Source organism: Calypte anna, chromosome 13, assembly GCF_003957555.1.
Source record: "Calypte anna isolate BGI_N300 chromosome 13, bCalAnn1_v1.p, whole genome shotgun sequence".
In the NCBI taxonomy this organism is placed as follows: Eukaryota; Metazoa; Chordata; class Aves; order Apodiformes; family Trochilidae; genus Calypte; species Calypte anna.
In genome coordinates, this window is record NC_044259.1 from 12,840,256 (window position 1) to 12,856,017 (window position 15,762).

The 15,762-nt window shown below is 41.4% G+C and overlaps 2 protein-coding genes across 3 annotated transcripts in view; one reads left to right on the forward strand and one right to left on the reverse strand.

Annotated features, from left to right (window-relative positions):
- The window catches only part of GEMIN5 (gem nuclear organelle associated protein 5), an 18,359-nt gene extending 12,268 nt beyond the window's left edge, over nt 1-6,091 (reverse strand). The window contains exons 1-11 of one of the 2 annotated variants that reach the window (XM_030458778.1): nt 5,858-6,091; nt 5,451-5,605; nt 4,532-4,713; nt 3,902-4,053; nt 3,574-3,702; nt 3,249-3,381; nt 2,647-2,806; nt 2,041-2,253; nt 1,255-1,340; nt 695-789; nt 191-327 (exon numbers count right to left, since the gene is read on the reverse strand). In XM_030458778.1, coding sequence (XP_030314638.1) covers nt 191-327; nt 695-789; nt 1,255-1,340; nt 2,041-2,253; nt 2,647-2,806; nt 3,249-3,381; nt 3,574-3,702; nt 3,902-4,053; nt 4,532-4,713; nt 5,451-5,605; nt 5,858-6,017 — 1,602 coding nt within the window. In that variant the 5' untranslated portion in view covers nt 6,018-6,091. Of the gene's footprint in view, nt 1-190; nt 328-694; nt 790-1,254; nt 1,341-2,040; nt 2,254-2,646; nt 2,807-3,248; nt 3,382-3,573; nt 3,706-3,901; nt 4,054-4,531; nt 4,714-5,450; nt 5,606-5,857 lie in introns of both variants that reach the window. The other variant, XM_030458777.1, reaches the window with a different exon arrangement.
- MRPL22 (mitochondrial ribosomal protein L22) lies at nt 5,870-13,333 on the forward strand. Its single transcript, XM_008501555.2, has 7 exons — nt 5,870-6,180; nt 6,270-6,315; nt 8,827-8,962; nt 10,601-10,666; nt 11,184-11,261; nt 12,094-12,163; nt 13,043-13,333. Exons 1-7 carry the CDS (start codon nt 6,153-6,155, stop codon nt 13,252-13,254), a joined length of 636 nt encoding a protein of 211 aa, XP_008499777.1. The 5' UTR covers nt 5,870-6,152; the 3' UTR covers nt 13,255-13,333.
- Nucleotides 13,334-15,762: the final 2,429 nt, after the last annotated feature.

Here is a 15,762-nt window from a genome sequence, read left to right on the forward strand (position 1 = left end):
ATTCAGGATATTACTTCAAGTGCTTTGAAGCTGGAAAGCTCTGGATGACTGAATTATTTTATACAGTGACACACAGCTTTAAAACCACACTTTATATGTCAGTTTCACTGTTCTGGTTAAGTAAATTTCACAGTAAAAAATTAAGTAACTGACCACTCTTTTTCAGCATGACAAACCAAATCATACTCACTTTGATTGAGTTAGTGTCTCGGATTACTTTATTGATATCATTTGCTTCTCCATTAAGATTCCAGGGGTTGTGTTGGAAAACAATACCTTCTCCAGCACAACTATATAAAGTTACAGGGGGCTGTTCACCTTCTCCTCCTGTCCAACAGAGAAAACAAGATAAATGCACGATGTTCTTCATCAATCTTAGCAGAAGGAATCACTCCCACTCTAAATCAAAGTATTATTTTAAAAGGTTATATACATGCTTTCATTGCCAGCTATCTGGCAACAAGAAATTCTCACAATACAACCCCCTGAATTCCCTAATTTCTACCAATAGATCTTGCCATAGCACAACCACTACAAACTTTAAAATTCCCTTTAAAGTTTCTTAGCTGATAAAAAGGATTGCTATGGAGCAAATGGGGCTCCTTTTCCTAAGAAGGGAGGGCATAACAACTTCATGGCATCTGTTTGTTCTGCAGGGTTGTTTCACTTTGTCACAAGGCATTGGAAGACTCACCAGAAGACAGAGGAGGAGTTGGAGGCCCCCAGGCTAACGTGTATACAGTCTTCTTGTGGTAAGTACTGGAGATCTGAGGTGGTTTATTCTTAGCACTGGGCAGCCAGATAAAGATACAGGGACAGTCAGGTTTCAGCAAAGGGAAATAAGTAAAACAAACAAAAAACCAAAAGCAAAGCAACATGGTTCCAGTGGTGAAAACAGACACCAGCTGCTTAATACATATGAAAGCCATGGCTCAAGCAAGCCTTCTTTAACATCTCCTGGAGGACACTACTAAAATCATCATAAAACTGTCCCGGTGACCTGCATCTGTTGTTCTCTAGTCTCTGAAAATGTCTTTTACTGATGTCCTCCTACAAGTGATTTCTGCTTCTGCAATTTTTTAGTTTAAGTAAAGTTTACCTCAGAAGCTACCACACATAATGGAGAAATTAAAATGCACTGAAATTCCAACTGTTAAACTCATTTTAATTTAATCCTACTTTTGTCTAACCATCTATGCATCCTAAGTTACCTGCAGAGTCTGACATTAAGGAATTTCAAAGCTCCTTTCTTACCTGGTGGAGAAGGTGTCAAATATGCCAACTTTTCCATCATCTGTTCCAAAAGCCAAGCAGCCTTCCTTAGTTGGATGCCACGCTAACTGCAAACAGTATAGAAAAAGATGCATAAGGACACAACTTACAGACACTTTATTTCTAAGTAATACACACAAAAAAAGAAAATACTGAAACTAATGAGCAAGCACCCACCCTTCCAACTACAGCCACTTGATTTGATCCCTCCAAGTATCAAAGGCTTTCCCCGCTACCAGGGATGAAATGAAATAGACTAAAATCATTAAAATACTGCTTTATATCTACATTACAAAATAGAAGTGAAGAATACTGTTGGATGGTGTGAACAAGAATCACTACTGTGTTTTACTGCTGCCAGCTATTTTACTGGGCAGTAGCTACAGGTCAAACCCAACCTTAAGACATCTGTATTATTTTTTGTGCTTGTCAAACTTCCTAGCAGAGCAAAGGCAACAACAGATGAAGCAAAGAAGGATTGCAAAGGAGAAAAAAAGCAAGAAAGTAATGTAACAGCCAGATGAACTTCAGCTGATTTTCACTATGCAATGAAAGCATCCAGGGTTATAAAAAGGGCTAAAATTTGTTGCCAGACTCTAAAATATATTGTATACCAAAATAATCAAATAAAAATGGAACAAGTTGGCTATAATTATTTTTGGTTGGGAAAAAACCTTCAGAATGAAAGAAAAATACTCCGTGAAGAGAAAAATGGAGTGAGAGAGGGAAAAGAGGCAAGAGAAAAAGGGAAATCAAAGACACACTTACTGCTGTAACCTTGGATTTTATGCTTTGCCAGAAGGTTTTAACATCATAAATATTGTTCAGGGACAAAGTATTCCACACTCGGATCATGCTGTCTCCAACACCAATGGCAAGACAGCCTGGGTCCACAGGGGAGAAGGCAAGACTATAGACAAATCCCCCAAGTGAGGGCATGGTCCAGCTACATTCAAGATTTGATAGGTCCCAGCACTTCACCTGAAGAGTATTTAAGGAACAAAGAATGGTTAAATGTAAAAAGAGTGACTGGTGTGACAAGGAAAACCACATCACAAGTGAAGTGAAGAATCAAAGGTTCAAATTCAAGGCTTTACACAGAATGTGATCTGCACCCAGAGAATTACAGGTCACAGACATAACTGTAACAATTGGATGACTGTATGGAGTGGGCAAAATTACTGTATTTTAATCACAGAATAGCTTAAGTTGGAGGGGACCATTAAAGATCATCTCATCCAATCCACCTGTATTGATCAAGGACATAACGCTAAGGTCCTCTTCTGACTTCTAAACAGGGATTCTCTGCAGCTTCACTCAGTCAAATCATGTAAGTATGGCTATTTTTATGTTAATTTTATAAATGGGTCTTACATCTCTGTCCATTGAAATGGAAAAAAGGAGTTCTTTGTCTTGATGCTTCACAGAACTCAGGTTGAATACAATACGGGTGTGATTTTGTCCTTCTGAAGATCCTAAAAGTGTCCATTTCCGTTTTCCAGATAGGGTCAAGTCCCAGAGTAGCAGTTCTCCTCTGCAAAATATTAAGTGTGCATTTTGTTGTTCAGCTCAGAAGAGCAATATAGGCTATATAGAAACTATATTACATGTATACATACTGCAAGTACAAGAATAATACAGCTGAACACACATCCACTGCATGTGCCTGTACACAGATTACACACATCCAAGCACCACTGGGTACAAATGACATCCATGGTTAACCACAGAAAACTGACACGTCCTTTGTCCCAGCAGATTAGCAACACACAATTAGTACCTTTAGCAGTCAACAGTTCATTAAATCATCAGACCAATTATGGGATAAATAGTAGTTTTGTACTACTGAACTCCCACCTATCTTCTCTCCAATTATACTGGGAAAGAAGGAGGTGTCAAAGTTTCCTACCCAGCTCCTCCTGATGTATTAATCTGCAGTTACAGACAGCATTGAGGCTGCTGTGTGTCCTGCTTACCCAAAAGAGCTGGATACAATTTCTGTGGAACGACCAGAGGGCCAGTGAAGAGTCAGCCAAATGCGCTCCTTAACAGTGGGATCAACAGCTCCACCCCTTCTCTTGGTGGGAGGCAGCTTCAAAGTCAGAATACCTAAGGAACCAAAAAGGGATCATTTAGACCTACATCAAAATTCTCTTGAGAGAAAAAGAAGTCCTCTGACTTTGAAGCTTTAAGTACAGTCCCCATGCTTTAAACTATCTGGTTACCACATACAGGCTGCAGTTAGAGACAACTTTTCCACCATGCTGTTATTGTTTATCTGACATGATTAATCTTACTTACTTCTGCCCCTAATACAGCTCCATATTCGTACAGTCTGATCTTTGCTTCCTGAAGCCAGGTAACAACCTTTCTTCGTGGCTGTGTCCTGTCTCAGCTCCCCATTTGGAACTCTGCCTTCCTCTGATGGAGCTGCTGGATACCATTGAAGCCATATTAATATCATTCAAAATCCAACACTTAATTAAGTTAACTGAAAATATACTGATTTGTATCAGAACAGACTTTATGAAGCTCAACAGTTGGCTTTGTGCTTAATCACTTACTGACTTTCTGTAAGGAATTCAGCTCTCTAAAGGACATTTACATGAACTACAAATCTTCTACATACCCTGGAACTCATCTTGCCAGGCAGGTAACCTTTCTTCACCAGGCACAGGACACCAAGCCAGACAATGTATTTCATCATCATGGCCTCTCAGCCGATGAAGTACTTCTCTTTTCCTGCTGATATCAATTACAACCACCATGCCATCCTTGTAGCTAAAAACCAGAGATTTTAATTAATGAAGAGGTTCTTGGTATTTGACCTAATTTCTCAGCTCTTTATCAAGATCACTATCACCATATTACATACAGAGAAGCCAAATCACAAGCAGCAAGGAAACTGTCAGAAGTGCAGTGTGGGACTGGTGGCCCTGCAGCTGCCTTTCTGGTACATTTGGGTTCAAAACTGACATCAATTTGTTAGTAACACAGCTTTGACAGTAAAGTTTAATTTAAAAATGACAGTTTTAAGAAACTTCAAAGATGCAAATCAAACCTGAACCCTTGTATCATTACCAATTTCTGTGTTTTGCAAGTCCACTAAATCTAAATGTTATTTCTGATTTCTAGTACACTACAAGAAAAAAAAACGGCTACCAAAACCTCTTAAAATTAACCTTAAAATTATGTTGCAAAAATTCACAATCACATGCTTGTAGCAGAAGAATAAAAAACAAAAAGTAATAATATTTACCCAACTGCCACCAGGTTTTCATTATGAGGAGAACAAGTGAGACAAAAAATAGTCCGAGGCTCTGGGAAGAACTGCTGGCTGTCACTTCTGTTGAGCCAGTGACAAACAATTATTCCTTTTTCATCACCAGACACTATCAGATCTTTCACAAGAGGTGACCAGTGCAACGCTGAGATGGCATTCTGAAGAAAGAGAATTGAACACGTTTGAAGCTGCTTCACCACCATCCAACAGAACAATGGGCAGAAAGTAACCTGTGAGTATTTCCAGCACTAACTGAGTTTGTTCTGAAGTGTTTTAGTCCTTTTGGGCTGTGGGATGATTTTTTGCCAACATCCTGCCCTGAGTGACAGTAACTGTTCAGGTCAATGCTCTTTGTTCTGGGTGGAACTTGCTGGACACATTTTAAGTGAGCTGGTTAAGTGGCAATGAGTACCCAGGAGCGTTTTTGTTTACTGAGGCTTTGATGGTAACCGACAGCTCATTAGGGTGATGTAACAGCGCTGCGGGCCTAAGGCGAGGTAAAAAAAAAAAAAAAAAAAAAAAAAGAAAAAAAAAAAAAAGGAAAGAAAAAAGGAAAGGGGAAAAAAGGAATGGGAAAAAAAGGAAAGGGGAAAAAAGGAAAGGGGGAAAAAAGGAAAGGGGGAAAAAAGGAAAGGGGGAAAAAGGAAAGGGGAAAAAAGGGGAAAAAAGGAAAGGAGAAAAAAGGAAAGGAGAAAAAAGGAGAAAAAAGAAAAGGAGAAAGGAAAAAGAAAGAAGAAAAGAAAAATAAAAAGGCTGTTCAGAAGTGTTCAAAGCTTTAGTTTCAGCGCGACTGAATCTCATCCTTGGTTACAGTCACATCACCCTGCTTTGAGTGTAAGACCTACAAACCCCACCCCACCCGGTGATGTTTTCCCGTCTCGGTCCCGCACCCCACCTGGTGCACGGTGTACTCCGCCACCCCGCACAGCGCTCCGGTGTCCCAGATTCTGACGCTCCCGTCGTCCGAGCTGCTGGCGCAGAGGTTGCTCTGCCCGGGGCATCGGCAAAAGGCGAACCCGGAGATCCTTTCCGTGTGCCCGATGAGTTCTCCTGCACCGATACCAAGAGCCCGGGATGGAACACCCGTGACCCCACGGACCCTGCCCCATCCCGCACCCGTTCCCCGGGGCTCCCACCCCTCCGCTTCCCCGCCCCCTCTCCCGGTGCTCCCGCCTCCCCACGTGTCCGAGCGGCTGCCGGCGGAGGGGCGGCCCCGCGCCTCTCCTATAAAACCCGGGGGTGAGGGGTGATGCCGGGGAGGGCTACCAGCGGGCCAAGGGTACCCGGAGGCTGCGGCTCTACCGTAAAATTCCGGTGCGGCGGCGCTGACATCCAGCAGGCAGACGCGGTGCCTCGCCGCGAAGCCGAAGAGGCGGCCATCACCGCTCGCATCGCTGCAGCGGCTGCTGTACCAGTTGGGCGATGCGGGCAGCACCCGCACCCCTCCCGGTGCCGCCGCCATCGGCCCCGCTCCCTCCGCGCCCACACCGGTAGCCGCGGGCGCTGCCGCCAAGCGCCGACACCGACGTCGCAAAACGTCGCAAACGATACAGGTCACTACGCGTGAGCAGAGAGCGGTTGCCGCCAAGCGAGGAAGATGGCGGCGCGCTGGGCGCTGAGCTCGGGTGAGGCTGAGGGGACGGAGCGGAGCGGAGCGCTGGTTTGGGGGGGTCTCGCCCACTTACTCCTTGCCTAACGTGCTTCTTCCTTTCAGGTAGTGCCTCGGTCTGCGGTCTCCTTGGCTGGCTGCGTCCGGAGAGGTGAGAGTAGCCCTGTCCTAGGACCCGAGCAGGCCCTGCGCTCCGGCACCTCGGGCAGTGGGACAGGGGGGGCCCCGGGGCCGGTGTCTCCCCGGGTCGCTTCGTGCTGGCTTCTCACTGTGCCCCGGAGCTGTGGGGAGGAGGTCGCTCCGTGTCTTTGTAGTGTCTGGTTGTACCACGGAGGTGCAATGGAGATCTCTCTTTCTTGAACCCTTTCGATTTAGCATCCACATTTCTGGCTTTATGGTGCAGATCACAGTAACAAAGTTCCTGTTGCTCCCCTCTGCTCCTCAGTCATTGCTTTTCTCTTGCTCCTCTTTCTCCTCGGTCCAGAGGAAGAGCCAAAGTGTGCTGGGGCAGCACTGGTCACTTTTAGCTCATCTGCAAACTTTGGAAGAAAGGCTGATGAGGATTCTCATAATGTAAAGCTTCTTTGGTCTCTGCTAGAGCTTATGGAGGTAAATTGCAGAGACCCGTGTCACTGAAGGAAGAGGAAAGAGACCCAGGTTGCCTTGCAGTTCAACAGTTAGATGCTAATTGTTTGTTTTACTTTGTTCTTCTGTACATCTAGTCAGTATGTCTCCTGCTTGTTTCTTAAGTATGAGTCTTTCTAGAAGGGTTCTCAGCTTTCTCCTGTCTTGTTCTCCTTGCTTTCCTATATATGAGGGGTTTTTCTTTTTTGGTTGTTGTGGTTTTCTGTTGCTAACAACGTGTTTGTGTTCTATCTAAAGTTGGCAGAGTTGCTTTCCCTCTGAGGTTGGATTTCCTTGCAATAGAAGGGTTGTAGATTCCTGAGTTTGTTGAATGTATTAATGTGTTCTGCTAACAGCAGGAAAATGACTTAGTTCATTATTGCTTAAGTTAAATTGTGATAATGATGTGCTTGTTAAATATTTTTGTGTATTAATCAATGAAATTACATCTGCTAATGATGATGAATAACTTTCTTGATGAGTGGAATTTTGGTAAATATCTGAAAAAATATTCCAAAACACGTGTGTATGATGCTACCTTCTGCTGATAGGATGTGAAGCCTTTCTGGTGTACAAAGGCCTTATAAGGTCTCTTCCTTGATAAGGAAACTTATCAACATGTTCTGTTATCCAGTCACTTTTTAAAAAGCTTTGCACTTTTTGGCTGCCCTCAAGAAGCTGTTCAAGCCCAAGTGAAACTCAGTGTCTGGTTTAGAACTCTTCATTTATTGCTCAGTAGTTTTACCAGTGTCTGCTTTAGTCAGCAGGGGGCAAGATGCAGCTTGGGTTTTTTCTGAATCTGAGGTGAGAAAACTGACTGAAACCCAGAAACCCTTTCTACCAGCAATTTTATATACATCTTATTGCATTTTGAAAGCTGTTTATAATACTTTCACATTTCAGAATGTTTGTAAACTTCTAATACTCTGTCAGTAGTCACTCCCCTGAAAAACCAGAAATATTTACTGCTAAAAAAGTTACTGGTGGAAGTCCCACGAGTAGTGGCTGGGCATTTGAAAATCATAGAATCACAGAATCATAGAATTGGCTGGGTTGGAAGGGACCTCAGAGATCATCAAGTCCAACCCTTGAACCACCGTTGTGGTTCCCAGCCCATGGCACTGAGTGCCACATCCAGTCTCTTTTTAAATATCTCCAGACACGGAGAATCCACTACTTCCCTGGGCAGCCCATTCCAATGTCTGATCACCCTCTCCGTAAAGAAATTCTTTCTAATATCCAACCTAAACCTCCCCTGGCACAACTTGAGACCCTGCCCTCTTGTCTTGCTGAGAGTTGCCTGGGAAAATAGCCCAACCCCCCCCCGGCTCCAACCTCCTTTCAGGGAGTTGTAGAGAGTAATGAGGTCTCCCCTGAGCCTCCTCTTCTCCAGGCTGAACACCCCCAGCTCCCTCAGCCTCTCTTCATAGGATATTTGCTTAAGTCCCTTCACCAGCCTGGTTGCCCTCCTTTGGACCTGCTCCAGCACCTCAATCTCCTTCCTGAACTGGGGGGCCCAGAACTGGACACAGGACTCAAGCTGTGGCCTCACCAGCACTGAGTACAGGGGCAGAATCACTTCCTTGGACCTGCTGGCCACGCTGTTCCTGATCCAGCCCAGGATGCCATTGGCCTTGGCCACCTGGGCACACTGCTGGCTCATGTTCAGCTTCCTGTCAATCCAGACTCCCAGGTCCCTTTCTGCCTGGCAAAAAGGTTGAGTTATATGTGAGTAATGATCCCAGCAGTGACTGTGTCTTGGACAATCTGGGGACACTTAATACAGAATATCCTTCTATACCAGTGCCAGTTAGGGTTCATGGTTTGTTTTAGGAAGCCTGAAACTTCTTGCTGAATCAAAAAGTCCTTTCAGGATAAATTACAGAGAACTTCAGCAGCTTTTTGTGAGTAGTCAGATGTTCTCTATCAGGGTAGGTAAGTTCACAAATTTCTGGATGGACTGGGCAGGAGCAAAGAAGTTGTGTTCAGCAGCAAAGAAGTTGTGTTCAGCAGCAAAGACTGTGCTCTTGTCTTTCAGGTGGCTGGCAGCTGGTAGCCTCATTCCTGTGTCAGGCATCCACACCAGCACATCCCTGCAGCAACTGGGGAAGTGGGAGAAAAAGAACAGGGTTGTTTATCCCCCACAGCTGCCTGGAGAACCTCGCAGACCAGCTGTAAGGTTACACTTGTGAATTTCCATATCTGTTTGTGTTCAGCAGTTTTTCAACAGATTGTCCCAAGACACTAATGTTATACTTAATACATTGTCTAAGATTTTAGTCAGTCTAGCACATGAAAATTGTAAAAATTAACATTATTTCAAATGCTTTCCATTTGCAAGTTATATTGGAGTTTCAAGTGGCTTGTGGTTGGTCACCTGCCTAATATGTGATGCAGACTGCAAAGGTTTGCAAACTGCAACCTCCTCTGAGTTGCTGAACTACAAGGAGGTAAAAAGTCATAGAGGTTACTTGAAATTTTTGCTGTAAATGGAGAGGCTCTAAAATTAGGTGGAGAGGGACATGGGGATAAGATAGCACAGGACTGCAGAAGTGTTGTTTCTGAATAGACTGTACAGTGCAGTTGTTTCTTCAGTCTGTTGAATAATAACTTGTGTTTGCTGAATCATAAACAAAAGCAAAACATAATCTAAAATTTTTTTCTTGTTACCTGTCTGGGCCTTTCGATTGTTCAAGACAACTTCTGGAAAAGTCAGCATAAATAACATGGTCATTTTTAAAAATGTCATAACAGGTTGATTTCTGGTAACAGCTGTTCCTCCCTGTTCCTTCCTACTGATTATTTTATAGTTGTGAAGTACCATTAAACAATAAGAGAAACAAGCTTCTTAAGTTGCTCATGGAAACTTAAGTGTTATGTATTTGGTCACTGAAGGGACAAATCAGTGCTGCTTTTTCTCTCTGAGGAATTAGGTGAATTCTTCAGTATTTCCTTTTTTTCAAGAACTGATATTTTGGAAATCCATTTCTAGTAATTGTTCTTAATAGGAAATTTGTGTTGTGGCCTTGGTTAAGCACTTGCTCAGCCAAATTAAGCTGAAAAGGGTAGTGGGATTTTTTTTGTTGTTGTTGTTTTTTTGGGGGGGGGGTTTTGGGTGGTTTTTTTGGATGTGTGCCATAAGCATTTATCACTTCTGTTAACAGGAGGGTCTAAGGTATAGAAACAAATGCTTTGTACTGGGCTGACCAGTGCCATGTGTCTGAAATGCAGTCACTGACCCACTCACTTATTAAATCACTTCTGTCTGTGCATAGTGAATGCCATCTCCTTTCAAATCTGTATTGATTTTAATTTTTTCTGGCTACTTTTGGTCCCTGTTGGTACAGTGATAATGTTAAATGGTCTTTGAAGAAAAATCTTTATGCCAATCAAACTTAAAACTTTTCTTCATTTCTGAAGAACTAAGTTCATTCTGGTAATATCATTTAGTCAGGGTTAGGACAGTAAGCTGGCTTGACAGCACAGTCATGTTTTTAAGACTGAATGAGATGTCATTTTTACACTGCTTCAATAGGTGAGGAGCAGGAAAGGAAGATGTGATGGAAAATTTTCCAATTATCATTTTCAGGGACTTCTAAGTTAGTTCTCATAAGATTGTATTAACATTTTCTATATGACAGCTACGTTTTTTTGGTAATACCTTTCACATTTGAACTGAAAGCATCCCTGATTTGGTATGCTCATGTTAGAGTAGTCATAGTATTTTATTCCCAGAAAGAAAATACATTATGGAGCAGATGTTTTCACAGCAAAGTTACTGTTTCTCTAAACTTTTTCTTTTTTTCATCTAGGAAATTTATCACTGCCGGAGGGAAATAAAATACAGCAACAACAAGATGTGGTATCTGGCAAAGCTGGTAAGCAAAAAGTACTTTGTACTGTATTTGTTAGAACATAAAATTTAATTGCTGTATTTGCCTTAATGGCCTACTTCAATCACAGTCTAATTAGCATCTTCATAATAGAGTCCTGGGGAAGAGCAGGCAGCTGTGCAGGCAAACAGTTGCTTGTGGTTTGGTTTAGCTGTTTTATGCTAGCATGCTCTCAAAGGTGTACCCAAGATCATAAGCAGATTACTCACTGAAGAATTTTTGTGCTGTGTTCTGCCTATTAGTAGATGTCAAAGGGAACTTTGAAAGATAGTAATGGTCTGGTTTTCTTGGTAAGGAGAAAAATAAATGGGTTATCTGATCAACATTTATTCAATATTTAACAGAGAAGTTCTGTATGTAGGATACTACATTGAAAAAATTGTAATTAAGGGAACACTTGATTTGCTTTCTATAATGGCAAAATAATTTAAATTTTCTCTTCTGGATAAGAGAAGGGAAATACTTGTAATTGTGGAAATTAATGTTAGCATTTTGATTGCAGATACAAGGAATGTCCATTGATCAGGCTCTTGCTCAGTTGGAATTTAGTGATAAAAAGGGAGCAAAGGTGATTAAAGAGGTACGTAGTGGTATTCTTTAACACTCCAGTTTCTAGAAAACTTTCAAATTAATACCCATCACCAGGGGTTTGGAGATGTTTCTATTTCTATATTATTCTTTTTCTATGAAGCCTGCTAGCAACACATCCAAACAACATTTATAGTGGTCCTACAGTGCTGTGACTTGTGAATAAGCAGAGGTAACTTGTGGTGGATGTTTTAACTTGTAATTATAATGATCACCAGTAATAATTACTTGTAATGATTACCAGTGGGTACTCTAACAATACTTGGTGCTAAGTTCATGGTAAATAATGCAGAATTCTTGTCAGTAAGGGCTGTTGTATCTATCTGGTTTGGTTCTTAACATTCTAAGAGAGAAAGGATGTCATCAGGGAAAGCACTGAGTTCTGTAAAGCCATGGAAGCTTTTCATACCCTGGAGTTAGGAGTACCCTGGAGTTAGTTTCTCAGCCAAAAACATTGATTTCTGGGATAATAAGGGCAGAGGCATCCTGTTCTAGCTGAAAATATTGAATGGCCTCAGTTCATTTTGCCCACCTTGGAATTTGTTTCTAGTCTAATTAGACAAAAGTTGATGGGTGGAAGGCTGACAATTACTGGTGGGAACCATCTTTTTCCACTTCCTTCTTCCCCCCAAAATGTAATGAAGTTGTCCCAAGGCTTTTCAGTCTATATGCAAAGAATATGTAAAAGGTATTGTCTTTTAACAGTTTTGATCTCTGTAAAATACTTTTTCTTAATTTTGCAATTTTTTCTGCTCTCTAAAGGTAAGAAATGGCATTGCTTAAATTCCTACTGAGTATTTCCATTTGTTTTTCTTTTGTTACAGGTTTTATTAGAAGCTCAGGAAATGGCAGTAAGAAATCACAATGTGGAATTCAAATCAAATTTACATATAGGTACTTCTTTTTTAATCCAGTGCAGAAAAATGTCATCCCACCCTACAAAATAATTTCAGTCTTTAGGCTTTGTCTGTGGCTAGGACTACAAGCTTTGCAGGATCAGAATCTAAGCTTTTGTTAGAAGCATTATAAAAGTAAATTAATATTGACTGGAGACTTTTTAAGAAAAATGTTTTTTTATAGATGATTATATAATAACCTTGTAATTACAGCACTTAATTGCCTAGAAAATATTAGAGAAATGTTTACTTTGTTGATGGTTTTAGCCCTAAGGGGAAAAAATACCTTTTTCACCTGATGCAGCATAAGTGTTACTAACCTGACCTCAGTCTTAAAGTAACCTGGACTGTGAAGTGTTGTGATAAGAATTCTTTGGAGCCTTCCAGACCTCTGCTGTAAGATGCTTTATCTGCTAGGGCAGAAATGGATATATAGGTAATTTAAACATACCTGTGATGTATGGAATAAAGGGAGAAAAGGGGCAAAATGAAGTAAGACTTTTTCAGGAATTCATGAGACCAACTCCTGAAAAGCAATGGAATTAATACCACCTTTAGAAGAGTTATATAAACTTAGTTCTCAGTGTAGCCTCCTTTGCATTTGTCCTTTACTACATGTTTCTCTTTGCATGCCTCCTTTCTGAACTCACCATTTTGGCGCTCCAGGAGAGTGTTAATTCCCCTCACGAGTTCCTCTAGAGCAGGAATCTGCTAAATGTAATGGAAAAAAAAAAAAGGAGGAAAGAATATCAAATAGAATTAACTTTTCACATGCAGTCACAAAAAGTACACTGGCAAGACAGTGCTTCAGTTGCAGGTATGTAGTAGTTTATTCTTGACTGAACTCTCTTTCCCCCTGCCCACCTTTTTCCTTCAGCTATATCCATGGCAGGCAGAGGCAAGTACGTGAAGAGGATTCGTTACCATGGCAAGGGCATGTTTGGCATCATGAATATCAACAGGTGCCATTACTTTGTGAAGTTGGTGGAAGGGCCTCCTCCTCCTCCAGAGCCCCCAACGACTGGGTTTGATCAGGCAAAGGAATATGTGCAGCAACTGCGCAGCAGAACCCTTATTAACACACTGTGAAAAACTTCTGTGAATATATAGGTATTCCTTGTTTGTCAATGTAACTGTGTAAAAAGAATAAAGCCATGTTTTACTTACATCTTTGGTGCTGCTGGAGCTGGAGAATGCAAGAGTGACCATAAGCTTTTTCCTTATTTGTCAAGGCATAGGCATTGAAAATTCTTGGAAAAGCAGCAACAGATTTTACTTCTTCTGACTTCTACTACAGCATTCAAGCTTCATCCTGGACTGTCAAATCTGGAACATATAGTGCAAGTATAATGCTTGTAAGGAGCTGTGTCCTCAGATTGATGCAGTTGTCTCTGTTGCATATGGTTGGATCTTTTATCATATGAATATGTGCTTGACGTTCATATTGCAAGATCAGAACTTGGATTAAAATTACTAACCTTTGACATCTTAAAGTAGTTACAGCAGTGGAACAGACCAAGCAAGGTGAGATTAAGAGTCATCAATTTATGGCTTCTTTGTCTGGATTGTAGTGCTCCTTCCTTACAGCCTCTTGTGCATCTTGGGTGTTGTGTCTGAGTGGGGAATAAAAAACTCATTTGAAGTTCAGGTTTTGACCAAGTCAGTAGGTGGCAATGTTTAGTTTTTCAGAGAGGAAGTGAAAATGAACATGGTGCTGAAACTGTTTTAGATTCTGACCATGGTATTAATAGTCTGGTATGTGCATGGAGTTGAGGCTGTTCTCTGTTAAAACTCAACACAGTATGGAGAAAAGCTTGTCTTGGTGGAGTGAAGTAGTTATTTTGCACTGTCTGGAAACACTGCTTCTGTAATATTGAGGCAAGTAAACTGCTCAATAGATTTAATATGGAATGGCTTTTTGCATAGGCTTTTGTTTCTCTGAAAATCCCATTTTTATCATTACTTTCAGGAGAGAAAGATGGAAGTCAGTAGGGGGAAATCTCATTTCACCCAGTCAAGCTTTCAGCTCAGATGGCTAGGGATTATGAGCATCAGCATAGATAAAGAATAGTTGATTGTTTATGTAAATGTCTGATATTGTGGTCTCTTTTCCATTCTGGGAACATCAGGATGGGAGATCACATGCTTCATTTGTTTTTGTTTTTTACCAAACCAGCCAGTGGTAGCCTTTCTTATACATGTTTACTTTGATCACTACTTGAATTATGGCAAAAGGGAGAGTTCCTGTAAGGAAACAACTTAATCTTTGTCTTAATAAGTGGCATGCAGCTGTTTCTTTTGGCTGACAAAGCAAGGGTCTTGAAGGGGGTTGTGAAGTTACACAAGAGGTACAAGCATAGCTCAGTACCATTACTGGGTCCTTTTCTGCATTGCACTTAGAGGCATTACTTGCTTTAAAGCCCTGAGTTTTCTCCGAAAGGTATGTTGCTGATGGAACTCTCTATCTGTAGTCCCTGACATGTTTGAAGAACCATTTCTGGTGTGCTATGATAAACAGCTGTGCTTTGCTCTGCCAGCTGCAGTAAGTTCTATATATAAATAAAATTTTGAGAGTATAGCAGTGCTGTCACTTGTGTATTGCAGAGATGCCTGGGAAAGCCAGTTGCAGAAGTGAAGAAACAACAGGGAGTGGTTTATCTGCCATTCCCTCTGAAAATCCCCTGCTGGGGTTCTGGAAAGTCATTTGCAAACAGAATTCTCCTTTAAACAGAAATAAGGTTACTTGTAATATCCTCAATGAACCATAGAAATGAAATGTTCCATTCTTCACCATGTGAGCTGTAGTCCTGCTGGAAATTCCCCTATTTCTAGCATTTCAAAGAATAAACTGTCATTTCTGAATGACTTCTATCCACAGCACATCAGCTGGAGAATTTAAAAGAATTACTAATTAAAGAAAATCAGAGACTGAATCACTCAAGTTACTGTTTGCTGGAACCTTACCTAGGGGAAATAACTTGAAAGGAGGGGAAAGTTTCAGGAACTGTCTTTTTAGTACTTTGACTGAAGTACAGAACAAGGTCTCTCTTGGGAGTGGTGAGCAAATGCAGAGCTAATTTTGTATTTGCTCTGTAACATCAACACTTTCTTTGTGTTTCAAGGAAGCTGCATGCTAATACAGAGGGCAGCCTGCCATTGAAGAGAACGAGCCAAGGAGAGTGTAACTTTATGTGGGGCAAATCCACTTTAGAGTATTAATCTGGAAGTCTTTATAAATACTTGAACAGAGTGTTCTTGAACCTAAAGGCAAAATGTGGGGCAGAGCATCTGAATAACTACTTGCTTCTATGTATCACAGCCATCAGGTTTTATGTGCTAAAATTAATTTATATATATATATATATATGAACCCAGATTGGCTCCCTTTTTCTCTCATCCAAAATAATGAAATGGAGGCTTAAACCATCTTTGTATTCATGTGGTACCTTCATTTTAAATTAGTTCAGAGCTGGAACCACTGTCAATGCTGCATCAAGTCACCTGTGTCTTTGTCTAGCAGTGTTGGAAACCTTGCCACCTCTTTGGCTGGCTGCACTTCTGCTGTGCTGCTACTCTGAAAACTTGCTGCAAAGCCCA